At 36.9% G+C, this 20,545-nt stretch overlaps 1 protein-coding gene across 4 annotated transcripts in view; it reads right to left on the reverse strand.

Moving 5' to 3' along the window:
* VCL (vinculin) overlaps positions 1–20,545 on the reverse strand; it is a 60,977-nt gene that overhangs the window by 22,133 nt on the left and 18,299 nt on the right. For 2 of the 4 annotated variants that reach the window (XM_027896117.1, XM_027896115.1), the window contains exons 2-8: positions 17,186–17,256; positions 11,350–11,500; positions 9,347–9,455; positions 7,607–7,729; positions 7,191–7,351; positions 1,386–1,476; positions 617–764 (exon numbers count right to left, since the gene is read on the reverse strand). In XM_027896117.1, coding sequence (XP_027751918.1) covers positions 617–764; positions 1,386–1,476; positions 7,191–7,351; positions 7,607–7,729; positions 9,347–9,455; positions 11,350–11,500; positions 17,186–17,256 — 854 coding nt within the window. Of the gene's footprint in view, positions 1–616; positions 765–1,385; positions 1,480–7,190; positions 7,352–7,606; positions 7,730–9,346; positions 9,456–11,349; positions 11,501–17,185; positions 17,257–20,545 lie in introns of all 4 variants that reach the window. The other 2 variants (XM_027896113.1, XM_027896116.1) reach the window with 1 other exon arrangement.

The raw sequence follows: 20,545 nt of genomic DNA on the forward strand, positions 1-20,545 counted from the left end.
TTATGCCTTCACAAAGGAATATCAGACTTCCTATTTTCTGGCAAAAGAAGAAATGGCCATAGTACCCAGTATAAAAAAAATATAGTAAATTTAAAGAGATTTATCTATTGCCTAAAACCAAAACCCATGAAATTCAAAAACACCATTGTGAAAGAAAAAACAATTTCTAATGAGGAAGCAGGAAACTGATAAAAAGGCTCTGGTTAAATAAAACTCTATACAACAAAGACACATGAAGTATAGCAGAATTTATCAGTGACTGATAAACAACAACTACCACACATGGTCTAATATCCCAATGAACACCTACAGTCTAGAACATTCAAGTGTCTTACAGTAACTGGGGTATACCCTCTTTGGAGGACAGACTTAACAGTAGAGTTTAAAACTTCATTTCTGCCTAATTTGGAGGAAGGTTATGGGTCTGATATTATGCAGACTCTGAATTATCTGAGCAATTCTGATCATCATGTTATTTCCCTTACTAAAACATACTAGTCGGAAGAGATTGAAGTAAAAAAAGGAAAAATACAGATTAGGAAGTGGCACAACTACAAGTTCAGAAAAAACACTTCAATAGTACTGGAGAAGTGTCCATTCAAAGGAATAGATTCACCTGGCTCGCAGGTCAGCCAGCTGGTCCGTCATCTGCCCCAGAGTTTTGCAGGTTCCCAGAATCTCTCTGCGTTCTTTGCCTGCACACAGTTCTCCTGCTTTTCCAGCTTCATCAAGGATCTGCCTTATTGCTTGCTCACCAGCATCCCCTAAGATGCAGAGTCAGTTAGTACAACAAACAAGCCATTCCTTGACGTGTATGAGTAAACTACTGAAGTCATCATGTCACAACACAATAACTGCTTTGGGTTCAGCTGTGAAAACACGTTTATTGAAAAACCATGGGATAGACACCAAAACCCAACAATTCACATCCAACTCTTGCAACTGTATTATCTGGCTTTGATTTCAGAGGAAGTCATTCCGATAAGGTCTTCCAAAGCCCAAATGGAAAAGCCTCTATGCAGCTTTATTTACTTTAAAGACACATACAAAGGCAAACTCGTTCTATAAGTAAAGATGATGGCAATTCCAGTAATTATGGTAGATTTTCATGTTAAAAATTTTATGTCAAGACTGAAAGAAAAACATGTGAAGAGACTCTGTTAGGCTAATCTAAAGTTATACAAATTTGAAAATTTGGAGGAGGGATTTTAAACATTACCAACAACTGCAATTAAGTACTATTCAATAAAGGAATAAATACAGGCTCCTTCAGAATGATCCACTATGTATAGGTTAACAGCACTTAAAGACAATTTTGCCTTAAACAACAGAAATATTAAGACCTTTAAAAATGAAAACACTTTATGCCTTTTTTTTAATATTACCTGGAGGTGCATTTGGATCCCTCAGCCAACCTTTTGCCTGATTCATCTTTGAATCTATTAAGGCTAATGCTCTTTTCATGGCTTCAGTGTCCTTTACAAAAAAAGAAACCATCAAAATGAATCTCAAAAAAACACCAGTGTACAAAAAATCAACACAACCAAAGCAGACAAAGATTCTAATAAAGCAGGGTCTACTTAGAGAAACACATTCGTATGAGCAGCTCAAAACCCATTTTCAAACTAGCAGGTCATAATCACTTCTTTCCAATTAGGACAGACGTTTTCATTTCACTCAAAATGCAGAAAATAAGCATGCAATTTTAGTGACTTTTCTATTCCTTCATTTACTAGTGTTTTAATTTCTAAGTATGGAGCTCTAATAAGCCCACGTCTTAGAGTTAGTTCTCGTTTTTCCTTGCTGTACATCAGGGCACATAGAAAACTTATGTAATTAGAGCAAACCTTTCAGAAATGGAAATTGGGCAGTGAATTTTACTACTTCAGAGTAAAAGCCTGCACATTTGCATTTTTCACCTGTTCTGCTGCTTTAAGTCAAACAGCTGCTGTTCGCAAAAAAAAAAAAGATTACTAGCTAATTTCTGAAATTCTCAGATACAGAGCTTAATGTCTTCAGAGAGAAACACATGTATTTACATGTGGTTGTTTTAAACTCTGAACTCTCTGCCAGAAGCATCAAAGCTGCTGCTTCTTTTACTATTCTGCCACTATTATCCAACACATGACTCCAGGAGATAAAAGCACCCAGTTCTGATTTCTCCACAGACTCTGCTTATTGTTCGTGTGCTATTTCTCCACTAGAGGCCACAAGTTTTCCAGCCTACACAAATGGAAGGACAGTGAAAATAGAAACAAGTACCTTAAGTAAAAAGTTGGGAAAAAAGCCAAAATAGTTTTTTACCACACATGCCATTGAAATAATTTGAAATGTATTTAACATCCTATGATTAGTATACAGACGACAAAAAGAAGCCTGGCTCTTGCCTTATTATCTGAATTTGACTGCCCATGTCCAATTCTTCTGAAGAAGAGCCTACAAGCATCAATGACTGGTATCTGGTATGCATGTGGTAACCTGACACCACCAAAGAAATGCCACGTTTCTGTGGAATTGCACATTCTGTATGCTTAATCTCAAAGACACAACACTGTAAACATTTTGGCATTTTTATTCAGGCACGTTGGTGTGTCAGCTATTCATAAGGTGCTATAATATAAATCAGCAACCAACTTTCTAAAATGTCCTGCGACACTGCTGAATATTTTTAAAGGCTCTTGAATCACAGCCTGAGAGAGAGCACCAAAAGCAGAATTATTTTCAGCTGGATGGTTGGTTCTCGAATCCAGAAACTGGATCTCAAATCTTAGTTGGGACCCGTTTGAAAAAACTTCAAAAAGGTAGGATATGCAGCTAAGTGGTGCAAAGCGGGCACATTCTTTTAAAAAAGTCATCTTCTCTATAGTTTGAGAATTGTGCATTTACTGTATGGCCAGAGACAAGTAAATATTCACCTAAGTTTTCAGATGTGTATAGAAACCTTACTACCTATTAAAGTAGGTGTTACAGTTTGCTGATGTTTTATATATGGGCTGAAGCCACTTGACTTTGAAATGAATAGTCTACTGCAAGCCCGTCTACCCAGAAACAATCTGAAACAAAGAACCCACTGAATTTTTAAAAAGGCAACAGATGTTGCTTATTGTGTTGATGAGATGATAGGTGTGGGCTGAGAAAAGGAGAGTGTTGGGAAAACTGTCTTTGCCCCTCCCTTTTCACTCACACAGGCTTTTGTGTTGTCTCAGCTGCCTGCAGAGTTGCAGTTTCAGCAAAATTATAAAGAAGCCTCTGATTCTAACTCTTATATCTGAGGAAAAAATCATGAATATTTTAGATTTTACCCTCATGATTTGATAATTGCTAGAACTCCCCAAGCAGTAACAGGATCCCTCTGCCCTGTCATATGAAGGCTATATAACTGGATTGCTCTGCAGTGGAAGTCTTGCTATTCTGTGTGCCTCTGTACTCACACTTGCAAAACAGCCTCCTTTCCCTGTTTAAAAAAAAAAATCTAGTGAAATCCTGGTGTAGCAGTTGACGTGTTCCAAGATAACTGATCTTAGAGCACTAATTTCCCACCTTCACAGCTCAAGGAATGCCTCTCAACTTCAGTCTCATGAGGAGTTTTTGTTGCAATGAGATGAGTAATGCAAATAGAAAATTAGAAAGCATTATTAACTAGGTTTGTTGATACTGCACTGCTGTTTCTGCCAGAGCTGTGTCTGGTGTCAGATACTTGGCAAGGGAAAAGGTCTGGACTTGTCCACCAATTCAGGCTATTAAGCAGAAAGACAGAAGCAGAAATACTCTGCTTAAACAAACCCCAGCAACTTGCCCAAAATCTTACTACTTAAAAGTATCTTGGATTGCCCTGATTTCTGTACCTGTTTAAATACCTTCTTCCTTCCTACAGAGCAAATTTTGTTTAAAATTAAACTCTCTTGGGATTTGCCAGAGGAAAAAACAATCCTGCAGCTAGCCTGCAAAAAAGTTGTTTTATCAGTAAAAATTGATTCATTCTCTCATCTCCCTGCAGTTCTCCTGTTGGCAAAAGGATTTCATTAACAAAAGCAGCACTATTACCTTTTCAGAAGAGATAAAAAATGTCAGTTAATCAAGTTAAACAACTAAGACAACATTGTCTGAAGGAAAAAGAGCAAGTTGGCTTTTTTTCAAAGTAGTTCCTAAAGTAAATAAGCCCTTCTTCAAGATATTTTTAAGCATCACTTCTGCCGCTACTACCAAGAATGTTGAGTTTATTCATGGAGCAGGTGGTATTGGCTTTGCTTTGAAAAAGAGCAAAATAAATCCGACTGAATGTAAAGCACAACCTCTGACTCAATAAAGTGGTCTAGTCTGGGGATATCTGCATTTCATTACCAAAGAAGGCAATGTTGAAGGAAATAGGCAAAGCCAGCCTCCTGTCCTGGCAGGACAAAGAGCTTAGTCACCATTCAGGGTTCAATCCTGCAAGATACCAGATACTTCTCAGCTTCTTACAACTTTTAACTCCTTCCATTTCTATGGAAATAGATGTTTGTATTGAGTATTACTTCAAAATTTATTTAAAAATAAACACTAAGAATATACAAGACAAAACTCAATTCCTCTGTAAAATGAACAATTCAATGAAAAAAGGTGCAAAGCTTTGAATGAAAAAAATATAGATTTTTTTTTTCCCCCCAAGATGTTATTTTAGAATGGTATTTCAATTCTAAAGCAGCATTACTATTCTAAAAAATGCAGTGCTGGTGTAAGTAATGATTATTGCAATCCAGTAATAGTAATGTGCATTCCAGAATCTAGAAGACCAACACAATAGTTTACAAAAACCCCTACAACTCTGGCTCCATACCTTGTTCATTCTCCAGTGTCTCTAGATAAATTGTGATACTTCAATGTATAAACAACTCAAGATAGAATAATAAGCATAAAATAAACTCCAACATCAACAATAGCTTTACCACACAGCTAAAAATTCAAGGCTGTGAAGATGCAAACACCTTACTTTGCTCCACAGATACATGGGGAAAGTATCTTTGCCTTGACCACCAGCTGCAAAATGCATGAAACAGTAACCTTTTCCTTCCAGGAAAATAATAAGTCAACTATTAAATATATCTGCAAATACGGGATAAGGTCTGTGACAAGTGACCAGAAGCAAACTAGTTCCTGCTGCTTCATCCTACTGCATCTTTCAATTCAAATGCTTTGTCCTCACTGTTTGGTTAATGCCCAATGTTACAGTCCAAATCAGTGTACCTTAATTCAAAACCAAAATACAATTAAGAAGTTCTCAATTGAGAACATAATGATACTTTTATTATACTAGTCCACACGACATATTTACACATTAAGTATAATGACCAATATTTTCCATTAGGAAATACTGCTAATATATCAAGTATTTTCTTAAAGAAATCTTTTCTTGATCTTTCTCACTAGCAAGAAGAATAAGAATTTCCTAAGGCTAAATTACCAACTTTTTGCAACAGATTTTTTCTTTACCACAAAAATTTCCAAATTTGTTGTGTTAAATAAAACTGTATTTGCATTTCATAGAATACAGCAAAGCTCAAATTAAAAAATAAAACTGAATTGAAAAAGTGGACATACAAAACTGAGCTTTAGGCTCAGATCTAAAAAACATGAACCATCTGAACTGAAGGAAGGTTGCTGGTAAAAACAGTACGTAATAGACAAAATTCCTGGTTTAATAAAGCTTTCTGGCCATGCAGAAAGCTCGTTCCTGCATGACTGGATCCTTTATTTGCCGCTACAATGATGAGTAACATAAATTAACACAAAAGCATTCAGCAAGAATGTGCTGTAAAATCTTGGCCTAACTCTAATCAGACTCAGAAAAACAGTCTTAATGCAGTTCAGCTTGCAATTACCATTCTCTTAGTGACAGCCAATTCCACAGACAGCTAGACAGAGCTATTAAGATCCTTTTAAAACTTGGTGTGTACACACATAAGTACGGTGTCACAGCTGGCACACAAGAAGTTGCACAGCACACAGCACAAACTCCCACGTACATGCTTCCTTTGGGTTTAGTACAAGGTAAAGGTGGAGGGTGTGGTACAAAGCTTACCTTCTAAAGGTGAGAAAAGGGTAAGAAACAGGAGAACAAAAACAAAGATGCATACAGTAGTCAAAATAAGGAAGTGATAGTGACAAAATAACTCAAGAGGCAAACTAAAGGTCAAGTGCCAAACAACATAGGCCAAAGTGATTTTATGTCAAGGTTACATCAATGTTAGATTTCCTGCAAGGTTTCATTTGCTAACCAGTCTGGCCTCAGGTCTCAATATATTCTTTAATGATATTTACACTTACTCTTTGCTCATAGCACTAACCCTTAAAAAAATCCCTTCAGCAATTTACTTTCAAGTGCTCAAAAAAAAATGGGCAGGAATTTCAGTTACACAGCTACATTTCCTTGTAAGCCCATAACACTTTTACCATTTTGTCTGTCAGACCTGCTTTACAGCCTTCTAGACATTTCAGTATCTTCAGGATCACTGAAGAGCAGCTTTGAACTCCAGGTGGGTGTAGCCATTTACACAGCTTAACACTGATTTGTAAAGAACCAGTCCTGTCATTCCAGCTTCACACACATCATACTTATCCAGAAAGGCTGTTCAGTCTAACACATTTCTTTGAGACAAGGCAAACACTCAAAATTTACTCTCCTGTCCAGAATAAAACTAGGGCAGGGGGAAAAGGGGAAGGTGTTCAAGGAGTAATCTCCCAAAATTGACTAAGACTTCTCAACTCCAGAACTTTTGCACAAAAAATATGACAGCTGCCTGTATTTTCTAGTAGCATCTAGAAGAAAAATCTCAATCTCACTTATGAATACCTAGCTACAAAGATGCTATATGTAGGAAAAAATCCTTGTCTGAGAGGAATACAATATATTCCAGATTTCCTAATGATGCCAAAACTAAGCTGAACAAATCTGTCTTTTGCTGTAAACTATTGAGCCACCTTCAAATGCCACACTACTTTGCTTACTGAGAGCAAGCTAATTTTGCAAGACACATGAATGCATTCATCTCTGAAGATATTCTTTGACCATGAGGAGGTTATATGATGTGATTACACGGTGTTACAGAACTGATGCCCAAATAATGTATTTCAACAATCTCAAAAGCATAAGTTCATAAAGGGTAAAACAGATAAAAATTAGACATATATACAAATGTAGGTATGAAAGGTACCTTGCTCGCCCAGGCATCTTCATCCCAGGAAGTGAGCTGCAATACACGGATTATTTCATTTATCTCAGCACTCATTTTCTCTACTGTGAAATTGCGATTTTTCAAGGCCTCTTCTATTCCCTGGCTTTTAGAATTTTTTGTAGTTACAAAAATCTTCATAGCTGTGAAAATACCATAGATTAGAAAAAGGTACATGCAAGATCCAATCAACGGTCAAAGTGACCCACAGTCTTTGTACAGTGCATTTTCTTTTGCACGGACCATTTTATCTCAAAGAGATGGTAGTTTTAATACAAGAAGCTCAGTTATTTGCAATGATTGCAGAAGCAATGTCAAGGTTATTTTTAATAAATATAAGACATTGGAACTCCAGTTCAAAACTCAGAGTGGTATTAGAAAACAAAGCAAAACAATACCTGAAATAAGTACTGGCAACAGCTCCTTCACGGTATTCATGGAGTTTACCAGCATAACCCTGTGTTCCTGATGAGTTAATTCCTGTTGTCTCTCGTCAATCATTTTGGCCATCTTTGTCATTCCTAAAGATTAAGCAATTGTACATTGCAACAGTTGAGTTTTCAAAACATGAACAAGGCACATGAAAACCATACTGAAGTTTAAAATAATTTTTATATTAGCAGCTGTTACTTAAAGCACATTCCAGACACTTCAGAGAAGTAACTGATTCAAAACCCAGTCACTATGTAAAGTAGAATGGATTCCTCTAAATTCTTGATTTAAAATCCCACCAATAAAACTGGAAAATACTTGAAATTACTGTTTTAGGACATGAAGTCACTTCGTGAACTCTGGAAGCTAATTTATGGGGTGGTTTTTTTCTCCTATTCCATTAAGACATGATCCATGCCTTAAGTGACAGAGAAAGGAAACATCAGGGTTTTGTTTGTTTGCCTTGAGGTTCTACCAGAGGTCAAGAACTGTGTTTATTTATACTTCAGATCTGCTAGAAATATTTGAGTGCCCTAGAAGTATGAAAAAAAATGAATTTATTTTAGAGCAGAATCTATTTTCAATATCTAAGACTTTTGAGATTTACTACACAGAACACATGGAAACTGAGCTTCATAAAAATTTAAGATTATTTTCATTTGTGCTGTTGTTGTCCTACTCTCCTACAGGGGACAAAACTGGAAGGAAGCTGTACATTCTTTGGCTCAATTACTTTTCTGTTGGTTAGTATCTTAATATAACACTGCTTTCATGACATCACTGAAAAGGAACAGAATCCTCACACTGACAGCACAGAGAGGTGAGCTGTGCAGAACCACTTTTCCTTTCAAATGACAAAAGCCTAAAGAGGTAATCATGTTCTCCCTACTTCCAACATAAAATCTATAAGCCCTTTTTTGATTTTAACTGTACCTGCACATACTCCTGTTATTTATATAGTACTCACAGCAATAGTTAAGTTCAGATGCCCTTTAATATATCTAAAAGGAACAATGAATACAGGCGTAAGTTTTGTGGGCAAGGGCTGCAAGTGTTGAGCAGCATCTAGCTCAGGCAAAAACAGAGCTTCTGTAGCATCCCAGAAGCTACTTACTAATCATTTACACCAGTGAAAGTGGGAGTTAACACACTGAAGTAACAAGTAGTGAAGGAGCATCAAATAAAAACACAAAGAATTTCTGTGACAGCTGGGCTTCTGTTTTATCCTGCAAGACAGCTATTTCTGCAACCTCATTAAGATGCTAATATATGACATGTACTTTTATACTACTCCAAGAAATTCCTACTAGGCCTATCTCAGCTAGTACAGACATTTTATCAATTTAATGGATTTTGTATCTGTGAGTGCTTAGTTACAGAGCTTCTTCCTTTCTTTTTTTGTTTTACCCTTACTGTTGCATGCTTACTTCCTCATAGTGTAGAAAAAATATGGTACATATCATCCATGTACCACATATAATTTATCAACATCTTTATTCTTCTGCATTCCTGAAGGAGAACGTGAAGCAGTCAATACTCATCATTCACCCTCTAGTTTAAAACTCTTTCCAACAGACACTATCAAAGCAACTGTTTTATGATTGCCCAAACGTTCAAAATTTGGGTGAAAAAGGTACTGTGGGGAAAACAAAGTAGTGGAAAGGACCACATTTAGTATATTTGTGAAAGGCTGTAGCAAATCAAACCTGGCCCCAGATTCTTCGTGTATGTCACCAAATCCTCCATTGTCTCTACCACTTCTGCCACAGTCAGATATTCCAATATTCCTTTGCAGACACGGATGATTTTACGGACCTAAAAGAGGAACATTCCCTTATTTGTTAGGTGAAGCTAAGTTACACTGGAATTAGAAATGCAAGCCTGTTATTAGACAGAATAGGTATAGCATTTGCTAACGAGATTAATGTGGAATCACGAAGGTCTGAGATACTGAATGTTACCCAAAATATCATTACTCGAGTGCTGTAATGACAAGCCAATATTTAGCAGCTTTCCACTAGTCAGAAATACAAAATCCTGCTTCCAGTGTTGTCACTTTGTACAATAAATGAAGGATAGCATGGAGAGAAGAGGTTGTAAAGAACTGTGTTTAGGTATGCTGGCATGCTTGAAGTTTTTCATTGCAATTTCATGAATAAAAATATTTAACTTAAATCACAGAGCAAAACTACATAGAAAGCAGACTTCAAGCTTTCAGAGGAAATATTCACCACACAGTTTTACATATGGATAAGACATTATCCAGCATTCCAGCAGGAAAAATAGATCCAAAATCTTACACTTTCCAGAAAAATCTATGAGACTGTACTTTACCTCTGGACCTCCACCTCATTCTAACTTTTTCAGCTCCTACTTGATTCCAAAACAGAGTTCTCTGTCAGTTAATCTTCTAACCTCCTGAATCACATTACTTCTGACAATACCACATACAATTCTTACTGAAGAATGAGAATTAACATTTGATTCGTATCAACCACATGCAGTGTTCAGTCCTTAGAATAGATCAAAGTTTCCTCTGAAACTCATTTCAGTTTGTCCCAACATGAGTTCATATTGAAAGATAGTAGGACAGAGACATGCCAACTTCTGTATTTGTGACAAGTCAATCATTCCAGACTAATGTCGTTTTTGGTTAGCGTGCAGTTGTCAGACAAGTGTAATGAAGCACTGACTTCAGAGAGCTCAACTCATTTCCTAAACACTGGAAGCAGGGAGATTAAAAGATATTAACTTCCTTGAAATTCTGTCCTGTAAAACTTCTATTAAAGAAACACTTCAAATAATGAGAATCACAACTGCCACAGAGAAATCCCATAGCATCATCCTCATGTCAGAGAAGCACGCTAACAGTAGCACGAGCTGATTAAATGAGACAAGGATGGCATGTTAGACTACTCAGAACAGTGGGAAGAGTAACACAATTCCATAGATTAACAGGTTGATGCAAAATTAGGATTAACATCAGCATTTCTAACAGCATTAGCTTCATTTCTTCATTGTAGCATGCTATTTCTTAAATAGAAATGTGCAAGACTCCACAGACCCAGAAAGAGCACCAAAACTAAGATTTATAACAAAAAAAAAATTTCAAACATAAGACTCCTTTTTAAGCTTCCTTGCAACTGTGGGTGGCTTTTTTTTGTCCATGTGACAATCGACAAACTGCAATACTGAGCCACTCCTTGGCTTGTGCAGCAGACAAAACGTAGTAACTGTAAGATTTATCAGAAAACACCTTCTGCCTGCCCAGCCAGGCACTCCAAATTTGTGTTACCTTCTGCTCTCCAAGGCCAACTAAATTGCCACAGTTACTGAGTCAGACAAACAGCTTAAGAATTGGTCTAGAGCTTTTTAGTGAAGGGATACAGAAAACATAAGAATCAGTAATAGGTATGGGGAAGGGAATACAGAAAAGTGTCAGGAAGACAGTTGATGGGATCAGGCCTTTTTGAGTAATTATCACAGGCAACACTTAAATGTTATGTCATGTAAAGATGCTCTGAACAAAACAGAGCAACAAGTCTAAGCTCCTTCTAAAGAAAGGAATAAAAAAATATGCTTCCAATCAAGCTAAAATTATCCACACCACATTATTCCACTCAATAGTTAAGTTAGCGAACTCGGGGGGATATTTTAATTAATAATACTCTTGTGCAGATACCTATGTCGGTCATGTTGGGATTCCTACCTCCGCTTCATCAAATGTCAGCAGCAAGTCTGATGTTCCAGAAAGGATGCCTCTTGATCCATCAATTAGATAGTCACGAGCTGGTACTGAATAAGGATCTGCTTGCAGCATCTGGGCTGCCCGAACAAGTTTAGTGCAGGCATTCTCCACCCTGTGGAAGCCATCAGACAAAACCTGCTGATTAGTTTCTGTCTATAGGACAGACTTGAGAAAATGCTGGATTTATTTTTAACTTTACTACCTTAAGCACTGCAAGCAAACTGATTATGCTACACTTCTATAGTTTAAAAAGCAAGAGTATTTACTGTATTTACTTAAACAAGAAAGTACCAGCAACCAGACCGTGCAGTTTTTTTAGAAGTCATGCAATCTTTCCCATGTAGGGAATGTTTGAAGCACCCCTTGTACAGCACTCACTACAGTGGCATTACGGAGAGTTCCCAACTCAGCAAAATACCTTACCTTCTTCAGGACAAGGGCAGGGAATAAAACACTTACTTTTTTAGGACTTTACAGTCGAAGTAATTGCTAACTTTTATCAGCCTTGTATATGCATTGTCATTCAAGTAGCAATTGCTATTAATAAATATTAAATGATAACCACACATTAAGAAAAAAATAACATAGTTTTAAGAAAACCAAGACACTGTTCCCTGCGCATTGAAGCTGTAGTCCAGATCTTGAGAATGTTAACACTCACAACAGAAATAAAATTTTAAATAACCACAAAATTTAGTGGTAAGGTACGATCCTCAAATGCAGCTTGCAATTCCAGACTTCAAAGCAAAAAGGAGATTTGGCAAGATATTATGTATGTAACTACAGTAACACAGAAGGTACTACAATAAGAAAATGAGCTCTGAAATTTGGTTCCATCAAGCCATTTAACAAAACAATTTTAAAATATCAAAAATTGGAAGACTAAAAAGGTTTTGGGTTTGTTCTCTTGTTGTAAGTACTCCATGACACCTTAGGGAAATACGAAATTCAGACTTCACTTTCATGTTAGCTTTGTTACTCATGATTGTAGTTATTGACTACACTGGCTGTGACTTTCCTCCATTCTCTCCAATTTCCTTTGGGGGTAGTATAATACACTGGGGCCGTGCATGTGAGTGCCACGTGCTCATTCAAGTTACATGAGGTTCCAACAAACATTAAACCCTTTTATTACAGCAATGCTACCTCTTACCACCACTTTTTCCCATGTGCCACGTAGTCCATTTTCTACTGACCACTTGGATGCACTCTTATCATAAGTACTTTTGGAAAGTTACAGTTTTCCCATTTTTTTCCTCTATGTTCCTTGCTAACATAAATATTGAAACCTAATGTTAAATTTAACCAGTAGAAATAAGACACTTATTACAGGAAAACACACTTTTTTCCAGAAAGTAAAGTTTTCAGTTAATGGCTCCCTCGAGTAGATCAAATTGGGCCAGCTGCATTACCATAACCTGCTCTTTTTGTGAGACATCTGCTCAGTGTATCAGATAGCAGGAACTCATAACTGAGTAAGAAAATGCAGAAGGACTTCAAGGCAGAAAGTGGGAATGGTCTGCTCATTACTATGCAATGCACTTGGTTGTATTATCAAAGTCAACTGACTTCACTAAATTAGATTTCTGCGCTTGCTTCTCACATTTATTCTTTTCAACTCTGCCAAGAAAGGGATTAAACAAATCACCTATTCAGCCAGCTCAGAGTTATAGGCTCAGAAATACTTCATTTCCTACAGTTTAATTTCATGCTCATCTGTTTAATACTAATAAGTATCTCCAGGTTGGCTTTTTTTGTTTGCAAAAAACAAGAATTAAGATAAATGTGTATTATACCAGAAGTCACCATAATTAATAACAATTTCTAAAGATTCGAAATTTTCTTTTACAGCTTTTAGGGTTGAACCTCTTAAAGGTAACCTTTCATTTTACTAATATAATGCCTATTTTCTGTAAACTTCACAAAGCACTTTAAATACTCCAGGATTGTAAACTATGTACAAAAAAAACCAGAGTGGTGTTCAAAAAAATTAGACACACTTCTCCCCTTGCAAAGCATACACACTAGGAAGTAAAGGAAGAATTTGGGAAAAAAAGGTATTCAATTATTCTCATTAAAAAAGAACAAACAACCAACCAAAGCAACAACACAAACAACCAAAAACTACTAAAAATATTCACTGCAATGAACTGCTTGTTCTATCACAAGAATCAAACTCATTCAGAAGTTTGGAATAGTAGTTCATTGCTATGGTGACATTTCTAATCTCTGTATTGTACTGCAACATTAAAAAACCCCCAAAGCTTGATACAAAAAGTGTATTTATTTTTAAGACATGATTACAATAAAGTTATGGTAACATCAGCAAAATTCTTTGTGGGGAAGACACTGGTCATGATATCTCTAACCACACTACCTTTGCTAGTCAATCGGCTTCATCCCTGTTAAATTTCATATTCCTTATGAAATGTGAGGAAATAAGTGTAGCTTATGCTGAACTACCATTTTAGCTTTTATATTTAAGATTGACCTCTGCTTTTCCCAGAGGTCATTTTCCAATTTACTCACTACAATTTATATTACTTGCAGTTCTAGAAATATAAAGCAAATACTTGACATTAATATTAATTTAATACAGTTACCAACAATGCAGCTCCAAATTGGCTACCAAAATAATGTTAGTATAGAACAGCATTGCTGCTTCATGTTAAACGAGTAGGTGTTACTCTATTCTTTGCCTAGAGATTGTAGTTCTTTACTTCTTTACAAGAGAAGTTTAACAAGTAATATGACCACATTGCAAAACATCTGATGTAAATTATAATCATTATTCATGCTCCCTGGTAATTAGGACAATTAAGATAAAGAAGACAGCATTTTTTAACTCTAAGTCAACAGTTTCCATGTGGTTTATGTCAGTAGCAAGCAAATGGATGTATAATAGCTTCTCAGCAGCCAGCAAGTTATTTTGCTGCACCATCACACTCCTGCTGAAAAGCTTTACAGACTAGCATCATAGATATTCAGTACGAATCCTCAAGGCCAGTCTCAAGTCTTTCAAAAGAATAGAGATCTCCTTCATCCTCCAAGACTGGTTCCCTCAAGACTGGTGATCCTTTTCAATGGAGGAAATACGGACAGGGAATGCAGTGCTAGCACACGTACATTGTGTACACATTCTGCTGGAGCACTCCTTTGAAGAGGAATGCCAATTCCGAAAATAATGCTTTGAAAAAAAAAAAAACAAAAACAAAAACAAACAAACAAAAAAAACCACCTCCTCCTCAGGAAAACAAAAACAAAAGAAGACCTTCCTCTGTTTCACTTGCTCCATCCCAATTCTGTCCTTTAATGCTGGAGAAGGTAAGAGTCCCTTGGTAGCTCACCTGTTCCTATCACTTGTCTCCACAACCAAGCTATCAGTGACAATACACTCCACAGGGTTAACAAGAAACTGTTAACATGTACTAGTTCATTTTAATATAAATTCCAGATTAAAAAAAAAACAAAACAAAACAAAACAAAACCCCAAACACAAATTAAAAAGGTTATCATTCATAGAAGACATTCATTCATTCCTAATCCATGTTACTGCATCTAGGATAGTAAGTACTAGGTGAAGTATGTTTCATTACTATGACAAATAGCTTTGTTTCCCATTTTTCTTTATATCACAGTTCAAACAGCCATGAATTGTTTAAGAGAGAGTTCTTGCACCTAGCATAAAGTAGTACTATTCAGCAGTGCTTGTATCACATTTCTACAGTAATTTAATTATTGAAGTCTTCACAATCTGCTAAGTGCTGGTCAAACACTGAAACTAAGAAAATCTCTTTTCCTTAATCCCTTACTTGTCTAGGTGGAAAAGAAGCTGGAAATTAACTAAAAACTCTACACATCTAGAAAATGAGCACAATCAAAATTACATACTTGTATTTCATCAAGAAGCAAGTAAACACTCCCCTCAAAAAAAAAAAAATCAAGCCCCTCTACAGCCAAACAAGATCACACACCAGGAACACAGCATGATAAATACTACAGTGGATTGTACAAAGGCCCTTTCAGCTCAGTAGCCTGTCTCCAAAAGTAGCTGCAAGTAAATGCCTAAGGAAGGTTCGGAACAGGATAAGCATTTATCGTACTTCCTCTGGGCACTCTCCCATCCTCCAACTATTTTCAGTTCTTGGGACTTCCTGCAGTTTGTCTGTTTGATATACTACAATGGATTCCTTTAAGTACTTAGCTATTAACTTCCAAACCCATAAAAGAATTTTAACAGTTCACAATTAGCTGTACAAAGAATCTCTCCCTACTGTTGGTTTATAAATGACTAATTTAAAGCAATTCCCTCATAAAGTTATTATACAGAAAAAGTACAAGTTTGCATCTCCTCCATGCAACCTGAATTTCCTTAAACCTTTGTCAGGGCCTCAATCCCCTCTTGTCACTTTTCCCAGGCTGAAAACTTCTAGCCTACTTAGCTTTGCCGTATCCAGAAATAATTCCATGCCTGTGTTCTCCAAGCCCTTCTATGAGCTTTTTCCAGCACTACTATAGCCTAAGATTGTGGGAATACCAGTACATGCAGTATTCAAAGCGTAGGCGTAAAACACAGAGTGACATTTTGGTCTCTCGTTCTTTGATGATAAACCTAATATTTTATTCACTTTTTGACCACTATGAGCATATAATAGATGCTCTCTCCAATGTATCACAGCTCCAAGAACCTTGCTGCCAATTTGTAAGGGTCAGTTCAGTCAATCATCCTACCTGACCCTAGAACTGCTGCTCTCCAGTGTGCACATCATTTTAGATCTTTCAAAGTAATTTAATCCACACTTAATATCAAGTCACTTAAATTAATAAGGTCAGGCTGTAATTTCTCAGTCATCCATTAATCTTACTACCCCGTATAACACTTCATGTCATTGGCAAGTACTTTTGACTCACAGCTCAGTCCGGTCTCCAGGGCTTTTATTGATGAGGTGAAAAGCACAATCCCAAGAGAGCGCTCTGCAGCCGTACTGATTTCCTCCTGCCATTGCCTGGGTTAAAAATTTAATTTTTCCTTCCACATTCCATTTTGTCTTTTCTATACAAGAATTTTTCATGTTAGTCCGTGGCTAATTCATTTTCTTAAAAGCCTATAAACTCTGCCAAAAAGTTGAGAAATCAGTGTATACTGTATTACTGGATTATCCTTTCCCGTTTGTGATATTTCTAATACCAACAGATTTATAAGGCAGAATTTCCCTCCACAGAAACACTGTCACTTCACTGAAAGCACACCACATATATCTAGGACCTATTAATTCCCTAATACAGAATTTCTGGCCTTTTGCTCCAAAAGTACGTCAGACCTACAGACCTCCTGTTCCCCAGATTTCCCTGGGAAGTTTCTCAGGCAGTAGCATCTCACTGATCGACACTGGTGGTATCAAGTGACAGACTACTGCATTAATAATTCAGCTATTTCATTCTTGAACTCATATGCTAATACTACCCAGACCTAAGAATTAATTATTCATTTTGTCAACCTACAATGCAACAAATTAAATCCTTTTTTGCTGCCTACCATAAATTTTCTCTTTAGACATCGTCTCTCTTCTCCACATTATTATTTCCTTTAATTGCCTCAATGCTTTCTTGTTTTGACTGTCTGCCGGTTTGGTGTCCAAAAGGTCATTCCTGACAAAGGTCAGCCTCAAGACACCTAAGAACTTTTCAAACATGAGAATATTTTCTAATTTGTACAGCAGAAATGAGTAATAGTAACCTACTACTGGAAGAGGTTTCCTCTACCTACAGTACAAGATTTACAATAAAATGAGTTTACTTGATAAACGCTGGTGGCATATCCCTTTTCAAGATCTGGTCTTCTGTTGTCTGCACAGTCTCCTTTCCAACCTGCAGGAGAAAGAAGTCATACTTCAGAATCAAAATTTCAGTGTAAAGGCCAGATGAAAGCCAAGAGCAAAATAACAACAACAAAAAAACATGCTTTGCACTAACGATAATTCTTTTCACTAGGTTCCGTTGCTGTGTCTGCTTTTGAGACCATCTGGTTACCCTAATGCTTTAGAAATCATAAATGGTTTCCTGCTAACATCTCTACTAAATTAAACGGGGACAGACAAACACACTTTTCCCTCTTCCCACTCTCTATAAAAACAATATTTTTTCCTGCACTTAGTTGCAATAACTTAATCACCGAACTCTGAAGGCTTCCCTCCCTCCTAGTCCCCACAAATCAGAAATCAAGTTCAGAGTTAAAAAAAATTACCCTCATTTTGCTACTCAATTTAGTCTATTAGAAAAATGTAGTTAATTACTGAGAATACACCCCACATCCACATTCACATCATCCTTCAGGCAAAAATAATTATGCAGAAGTTAATAAAGAAAGAGATAGAGTAAGATCTGGAGTTTTCTATACACTAGTTCTTGTGTTACACAATAGAAGTCTTTATAATTGGTAGCTGACTCTCTGAACTGTGAGATCACCAACTTGACAAAATATTTCCAGCTCCTTTGTTTGCTGTATTTTCCAGCTGAATAAGCTATTCACAAAGGCATCACAAAGCAGAAGGTCTTTAACCCAGACGCTATTTTGTGTTAAGAGCTGCCAGACCTGCTCAAGCTGACAAGATAGCCCTGAAAATCCCTGATCAGCTGGTGTTTAAGGATTTGCTGGTTTTTGACAGAAGATGTAGTGTGTCAGTATGCACAGCACTTGCCAATTCTAATTCTGCACAGCCTTCCAAAAGCACCATTTCCTTGCAAATTTTTGCTGCTTGCCAAAAACCCTGTCTCCCTGGTCTGGTTCTTTTCAGAGGAACTTTACAGAAGTACATTGGTCCTAGTATTCTATTTGCTTCACAGATTCAGCCTAGCCTAATTTTTTTTTTTTTTTATACATACTAGTACTACACTCACAATTAGTCACATAGTTACTTAGAAGTAAAGGAAGAGCAAAAAATAAGTTAAAGGCCTTGAATTTTATGGTAGGTTTCTGTTTCTTGTGTTCAGTGTAGGCTCACCAACAACCCTGCTCCCTCCTCATGCACAGCACTGCAGTGTTGCTTTGACTCCCAAACTTCACGGCAATGCCTCAGAAGCAGGATTCCAAATGGATCTCATGCCCCACTTCCTGAGACAGGGTTACATGACCCACCAGGAGGTGTGTCTGCTTTGTTCTGATTATTTCCATTGCACTCATGAAAAACATCATTTGTATTTCTCATAAGTTTGTATGCATGTATGCATATATGCATGATCAAGATGACACAAAAGCAGAGTAACTCGTGTTAACTTTAGATTACACACTGTTCACAAAAAGGACTGTCACCAGGTGAAAATGAAGAGCAATATTTTATTTTCAAGAACCACGCCTTCAAGATTTTTCTTGCAGCTGTACCAATCTGCATATAGTTCAGTATATTGAAAAAATACATTTGAAGATGTGAAATTTTTAAAGAATGCAAAAAAATAAAGTTTACAATGTGGTGGGGCACTTCACATTGAAGGCCATTGTAGCGATCTTTGTTGTTATTTTACATTGATAAGTCAGGAGCAACCGAGAAAAAACTTCTGCGCAAGTTACACTTGATGCTTGGTGTTTTTTTACTCCTAGTTTTATGAGACCATACAAAAAGCAGCTTGGTATTCGGTCTGGAAAGCATAAGTCTATCAAAAGGTAGATCTAGGTTTACTATTCAAGGAAGCATTATCAGCTAAGTATCCACAGATACACCTACTTTTTATATTTATACATACATGTATTTAGACATTCTTTGCTATAACTACCTAGGATCTTTGGTCTTCAAATGAATGTAACATACAGGATATGAGTCCACTCCCATTTTGATTGGGGTTTTTTTGTGGCAAGTTTTAACCTCAAAAAATTGCCCTAACCTCCAACAACATTTCTCTTCCAAGCCCATCCATATTCTAAGCACTGTATAGCACAGAGACAGGACAAGATTTCCAGCAGTTCCCATGATGCCTCAATTAAAAAAGTCTACTACTTTTCTAGTAAAAAAGACTTTCAACCTTATTTTAGACACCAATTCAGCCTGCACTCCCTGAATCTGTTTAGATATAAAACCTTGTTCCTCCAAGGAAAACGTTTCCTATATACACAGCTCTTACTTCACCTTTCCAGAAGTTGTTCTTTGCATTTGTGGCTGAGATATAGAGATGGCACATAAAGAACAAAATGTACTCCACATGACATTTAATAGGCAAAGTCTCAAAACATGAAGCCACAGTCATTACTAGAAATCTATAACCTCAGAAGAGTTTAGTGGGTTTTCTTTTCTAGCATTGTGGTTAGGGGTTTTTGTTGTTGTTGTGTTAGTTTTCGAAAGATCCTGTTTCTTCAGAGTTTACATGGCCTAAGCAATTTTTGGACACAGTACAGTGTAACACAAAGTAGAGAACCACTCAAGCTCTACCTTCTCCACACTGTAGTACCAAGCATAGGAAGAGTTTTCTCCTTGAAGATGCAGCATCTACACATTCCTTATTTCAGATGGAAGGCTTGTCAGGCTTCACACTAATACAAAACTACCATATGAGAATCACGCATTTTATTTCTATCCAGCAGTACACATGTGGAAAAAACAACAGGATTCCTACTTAGGTTTCAGATATTATTACCTCCTAAAATAATCTTTCCTTAACTAACTGGTAAGCGACAGTCCCCATGATATAGAAGCTTCTGCTTTTACATAATGCTGAAGTGGTAATGACTCATGGTTCCAAAGAAACTGCCCTGGCTAACACAGTAAAGGGATAACTCCAACACTGTACCTTACAGAGTAAGGGAAACTCTCAAGCAAACCTTACTGAGACAATGGCACAGTTACAACTTCTACCCATCCATATTAATTTCCATACTCTCAGGGAGATTACAAAGCAAATCAGTTGAAAAAAGACTGAGCTGTTTTTCCACTAGCTCCCTGCTCAAAAAAGAGGGAACAAGAGACAGTCAAGTCAAGAAATTTAAAGGAAATGGGACACACAAAAGTCAGAGGGTATATATGGCCACTAAACAACCCCATAGCAATGTAGCTATACACAGCAGAAGAGACTGAGATCTCCCGCCACTGTTGGCTTTTAACATTGCTTGTAGGTCTCATGCACTCCTACTTACCATTGAGGAGTAGATCAGTATGCTTTAAGCTTCCTTATG

This window comes from Empidonax traillii, unplaced genomic scaffold (assembly GCF_003031625.1).
Source record: "Empidonax traillii isolate 1590-97213 ecotype Southwest subspecies unplaced genomic scaffold, ASM303162v1 scaffold481:size658601, whole genome shotgun sequence".
NCBI lineage: Eukaryota > Metazoa > Chordata > Aves > Passeriformes > Tyrannidae > Empidonax > Empidonax traillii.